At 52.0% G+C, this 5363-nt stretch overlaps 1 protein-coding gene across 1 annotated transcript in view; it reads right to left on the bottom strand.

Annotated features, from left to right (window-relative positions):
- Positions 1-3890, bottom strand: part of LOC101764489 (glycerol-3-phosphate acyltransferase 1) — an 8054-nt gene extending 4164 nt beyond the window's left edge. Inside the window, exon 1 of the mRNA XM_004969189.3 lies at positions 2845-3890. Coding sequence (XP_004969246.1) covers positions 2845-3636 — 792 coding nt within the window. The 5' untranslated portion in view covers positions 3637-3890. The remainder of the gene's footprint in view (positions 1-2844) is intronic.
- Positions 3891-5363: the final 1473 nt, after the last annotated feature.

The following is a 5363-nucleotide window of genomic DNA, read 5'->3' as shown; positions in this document are numbered from 1 at the left end:
CATGCACACAAGTGCTTGGTAAGGAACCAGGAGAAATCCCGAACTTCAGAAATCTAAGGACCTTATTTATGGGGACTGCGATCTTAGTGACAACTTCCCGATATTGGAACACTTTCTCCAGAGTTCACCTAATTTAAGAAGCTCACTTTGCGTCATTGCAAGGTATAATGTACTTTGGCTTTTAACCTATACGCCTAAATTTGTAGGTCAGTGTCTGCCATCTTTTGTCATCTCGCCGTTTAGCCTCCACTTATATAATGGATTTTGTAAAGCCTCCACTTATATAATGGATTTTGTAAATAGTCTACGTTTAATACTTCTAATTAGTATCTAAACACGGGTGCTAAAAATAAGTGGACAAACCAGACCTTTCTCTATACGGCGGTCTAATACACTAATACCGGTACAGTAGGATATTTGCTGGTCTACGCACCTTTGTTTGACAGCCATCGCTATCCTCTTAATTACAGGCGTCTATCTACGATGAAAAAGGACAGGGAAAGGAGCAAAGATTATGCTCGAGTCCATATCTAGCATATATCAATTAGTGTGTATCACTATTTCCCAGTCTACTAATATTCCTACTTTTGCTGAGCTCGAACTTGTAGTAGCTATCACTATTGCCGGCCTCTTTAATGGTCTAGCAACACTACCATGTTACCGTGTGTGTTGCGTAACTGGAGTGTATATCAGCTGGCTAGATTCTGAAACTTCTTGTCCACCGGATTTAATCCTCGACTCAGCATCGTACTTGCATTTTTCTGAATTTAATTCAGAAATTAACCACGTTATACTTTCAGTGGTAGGCGATGTGCCCTCAATCAATCTCAGAATTTGCAAGGCCAGTCTCTCGAGGAATGTGTCTTCAGTATCGGGTCCAAACCTCCCTTTAGTACCAGTTGTGCAACCAATATTGCTATGTCAAATAACTGCTACTAAAGGGAGCCTTTAGTACCGGTTGTTTATACCAACCGGTACTAATTTGTGGACCCCACCCGACCGTCCTCGCGTCACCGCCGGCCACCCTTTCTCCTCATCCCCGCTGGCCATCCTTCCTTCTCGTCACCGCCACCTCACCTCCCCCGCGACCCTCTTGCCTAGGCCTAGCCGGCTGCCCTCGCAATGCACTCTGTTGGCCCCCTCGCGCCACCAGCCACCATTGCCCAAAGAGAGAGAGGTGGGGCCATGCACCTCGTCCTGCCGCGCCGCCATCCCTCAGATCCCGCCGCTCCCACCACGCCTCCTCGCTTTTCCATCACGTCGGCTTGCAGATCCCGCTGCTCCACGCGCCATCGCCCACTGCTGCTCTACGCGATGTCGCTTGCTGCAGCACCCCGCACCATCGCCCGCCACTTCGCCTCTACACTCCCCCACGGCCGTGTTGTCGCCTCACCTCGCCCCACCGCCGCTCCTCACCGGTGTCGCAGTGAGGGGTGCGTGGAGGGGAGAGGGGAAGGGCAGCTGTGAGGGGAGGGGAGGCGTGCCGGTGAGGAGCGGACCATGGGAAGAAGGGACCGGGGGAAGAAGGGACCAGGGGAGATGGGAGAGGGAGGGAGGCCGTTCAGGAGAAATTAAAGAGGGAGAGTCAGAAACGGATAGAGAGAAGCGGACACGTGCGGACTTCAATCCAGTGAAGACCAAATTTCGAAACCCCACCCACCAATTAGTACCGGGTGGAGCCTCCACCCGGTACTAAAGTCTCTTAAGCACATTAGTACCAGTTGGAGGCTTCAACCGGTACTAATTTATGACCTTTAGTACCGGATGATGCCTCCACGCGGTACTAAGGGGGTCAGGGGGTTCTTCGAGGATTAGCCGTTAGGCCCGGTACTAATGTTCAGCACCGGGTCAATACACAACCGGTACTGAGCCTCGGGACGAATGCTCAGTTTTTCAGTAGTGAATGTGCTCATGGATGTAGGATTGTGTGCGTGTGTTTGTTAGGATGAGTGTTCGTGTATGTATATGGTCTGTATCGTGTCATTCGAAAACCCTGTGTCTCGAAGTTTTTTTCTTGCGAATATATGTCTCGAAGTTTGTTAGCTGCTTTCCGACCATATATTTATTTATGCGAGCATTTCTAATATTTTTAGGATAAATTGCAAAGGAATAAAAATGGCGGTGGCGCCCCTCAATCAATCACTAATAGTACTCCCTCTATGGGAGATGCAATTAATTAACACCTGCCTAACTAATCAACAAAGATTAAACTAATGATAAGGGAGTACTAGCTGATTATGCAAAAATGCTATTTACAGATAACTTTTAAATGTTCCAAGTACTTATATTCGCGTATGTGTAATCCTATTCCTAGCAAATTCGAAATTATGGAGGTGCCCTGGGTGCGGTAAATTGGCGTCTTGTTCTGTTTGGATCTAGTCTTGTTATGTTTGGATCCACTCAACTAAAATTTAGCTAGTTTAAGTTTAGAAATTTTTTTAATTAGATAAAGTTTAGCTAAAGGTGTTTAGATCCACAAGCTAAATGGTAGTTGAAGGTATTTATCTATCCTATCCTCCCTCCCACTTTGCAAACCTTTCCCGAGGAAGGTGATGGAGGGGTAATTTGATCTTTTAACAGTTTAGCTAAGTTTGAAAGGAATCTTTAGCTAGCTAAACTTTAGCGGAGTCTAAACATGACCTAAGATATTAAAAAATCATTTTAGCAAAAAGAGATATTATTCCCTTACAAAATTTAAAAACAACCCTAATTATTGGTGGCTACTTTTCATGAGACGTTAATGATGCTTATCGGTACTATGCAGTTATTAATTGCTTCAAATCAAGCATGTCTCCTTGTATGGCAAAGGAAAAAAAACGCTACGTGTAATTGTAAAGCACACACCTTGCAGTAGGGTGCGAAATGATGGTCGACCGGGTTGGGGTTGCTGACGACGCCCACGTCGGCCATTGCACCCTCGGCCCCGAACGCCTCCTTCAGTACGTTCTGCCTCAGCTCCGTCCCCTGCGTGGGCCCGGTCAGCAGCCCCGTGAAGTAGCGGCGGCGGCCGACCGTGACGACCTGCAGCTGGGGGCCGACCACCGCGTCGGCGGCCATGTATTCCCTGAGGAACCACTCGGACATGGCCCTAGGCGCGCTGGTGACCACCACCTTCCTCCTCGAGGGGAGCCACAGGCGCTCGTAGACCAGCGCGTTGAGCTGCTCCATGTAGTGCTTGGGCAGGACGGCGCGGGCGACGAGGTCCATGTCCCTGGGCCTGAGCCCCGCGAAGGTGACGAGCGCCATGACCCGGACGCCGGCGCCGGCGCGGCGCTCCCCGAGGGCCCAGACGAGCGGGAAGGCGCAGAGCAGCAGCATGGCGCGGAGCAGGCTGCCGCCCTCGAAGGCCACGAGCATGAAGTAGGGGAAGAGCGTGGTGGAGCGCAGCAGCGCGCCGTGCATGTCGCACACCACCGTCCCGTCTGCCGCCGCGACAGCGGCGGCGTCATCAAGGATGGCGGCGCCCTTGGCGGTGGCGGCATGGCCCTGCTGCGGCTTGGCGGTGGACGGCGGCGGCTTGGCGGCGGCGTTGCGGTAGTAGAGCTGGAAGGCCTGGCGCCTGAGCTTCCTGGCGGCGCGGTGGAACGTGAAGAGCCATTGCGCGGCCACCTTGGGGAGGACAGCTGGAGGCACCATCTCCGGCCTCTCTCTCTCCGATCCTTTCCTAGGTACAGCACGTAAACACCGCTGCTCCTCTAGACCACTTCAGGCATGCATACAGAGTAGGAAGCTACGTGCCGGCCTGTATGTGGAGATGGTTTCGTTACTTGTAGCTCGGCAGAGACAGAGCTTGCTTGGCTCGGTTTATATCCTGTTCTGTCGCTGCTGCAAATGGTGAAGAGCGTGGGGAACTCGGAGTGCCAGGGGCGGTGTGGTGTAGTGCAGGGCGTGGAGGGAAGGGGTCTATATATAGAGGCAGGATGCGTATACGGCGGGAGTAGACGAGTAGTGGTGGTCTTGTGGCCGTAGGTAGGGGAATTTAAGGAGGTGGGTGGGAGAAAGTGAAAAGAGTAGCGGCAACAGCAGCAGCAGCGGTGGCAGTGAGTTTGACCATCGCACGCCGTGGCCGGTGGGCGAGGGGCAGCGAGCTCGGTCGATTGGTGCGCGCCTCGCCTCTGCGCCGCATTCATGAGGCCCGGGCGCGCTCTCTGCGTCGTCGTCGTCGTCCTAGGGGCGCCCGCCGGCGCCGTGCGCACCAGGATACACGGCGGCCACTCGCGCGCCGTTCGCCACCAGCCCACCACACGCATGCAGGCGTGGTGTCAGTACCCAAGGATGGGCGGCGAACGAGGCTCGCTCGCGCCGTGGACCGGGGGAAGGACGACGCCAGCCGCGCGCGGCTCGCGGGGGGAATGGTTGCCGCGTCGCTGGTCATATGCGTGGCTCCGGCTACCGAGACGTAGCGAGGGGGTAGTCCTAGCTCGCTATAGCTCGGGTGAGGGCTGAGAGGCTATGGAGCTTGGTGCCGTGCGCTGCAGCTTCATGGCGTGTGATCGACGTGACCGGCTGACCGCCGATCATTGATGGAGTCGCACGTTCGCGTTCGGGGTTGGTTTGGTGACGGGCGCCACAGGGAGTTGTACGGATGATGTGCTAGGTCCCGCCAGGGCTAGTACACTGGACGTGAGTAATCTATTTGAGGGTGCAGGATGCCAGATGAGCTATTCAGCTTTGCCGAAAGCCGCAAGCGGCTGCAGTTCCTGCCTCGCGCGCCGTTAATCTCTACGCGACGTACAGCCGAGAAAAGAACCGCAGACAGTAACGGATAACAGGTTCCAGCGTCGATCGAGTACAAGGACGAGGACTGGACTGCTGTAGTCAGGTAGGTCTACCGTCTACGGCATATGCATCATGCATGTGCTCGCTGATGTGCATGTGTATCGGTAAGGATGGGTCTCTGTTCATAGTTCATTTCCCGTGGCACCAAGGTATATATAATAAAATGCGACATGTTTTTTTTTACAAAATGTGACATGTTGGGTGAGACAGTGCGGAGTTTAAGGAGATAGTTATTGCGTCTGTTAGCAACAGCATTTCACAAACAAAATTATTTTTCTTTTCATATATTTTTTTAAACCATTTCATTGCCATCTCTTGTCAAATTAAAGGCTGCTGCAGTCAACTGTCAACATCAAGTAAAGCTATATGAATGCTGCCTGAACACTCCCTGAAACATAGGGTATTTTGGCTATGCACCTAAGCATTAGACAAAGTAAACAAAATTTTAGAAGGGAGGTGTTGACGGCAAAAATTGACACTATAGAAGTTTGTTGACTAATCTGGGCAAGCTGGTTTTATAAATATTGTCAAAACTCTAATTGGATTTTACCATTGTGTATATCTTGTTGAGACGATCCAAATGT

Source organism: Setaria italica, chromosome V (genome assembly GCF_000263155.2).
Source record: "Setaria italica strain Yugu1 chromosome V, Setaria_italica_v2.0, whole genome shotgun sequence".
In the NCBI taxonomy this organism is placed as follows: Eukaryota; Viridiplantae; Streptophyta; class Magnoliopsida; order Poales; family Poaceae; genus Setaria; species Setaria italica.
The sequence above is the reverse complement of the archived record's forward strand: the minus strand, read 5'-3'. Positions and strand labels throughout refer to the sequence as shown.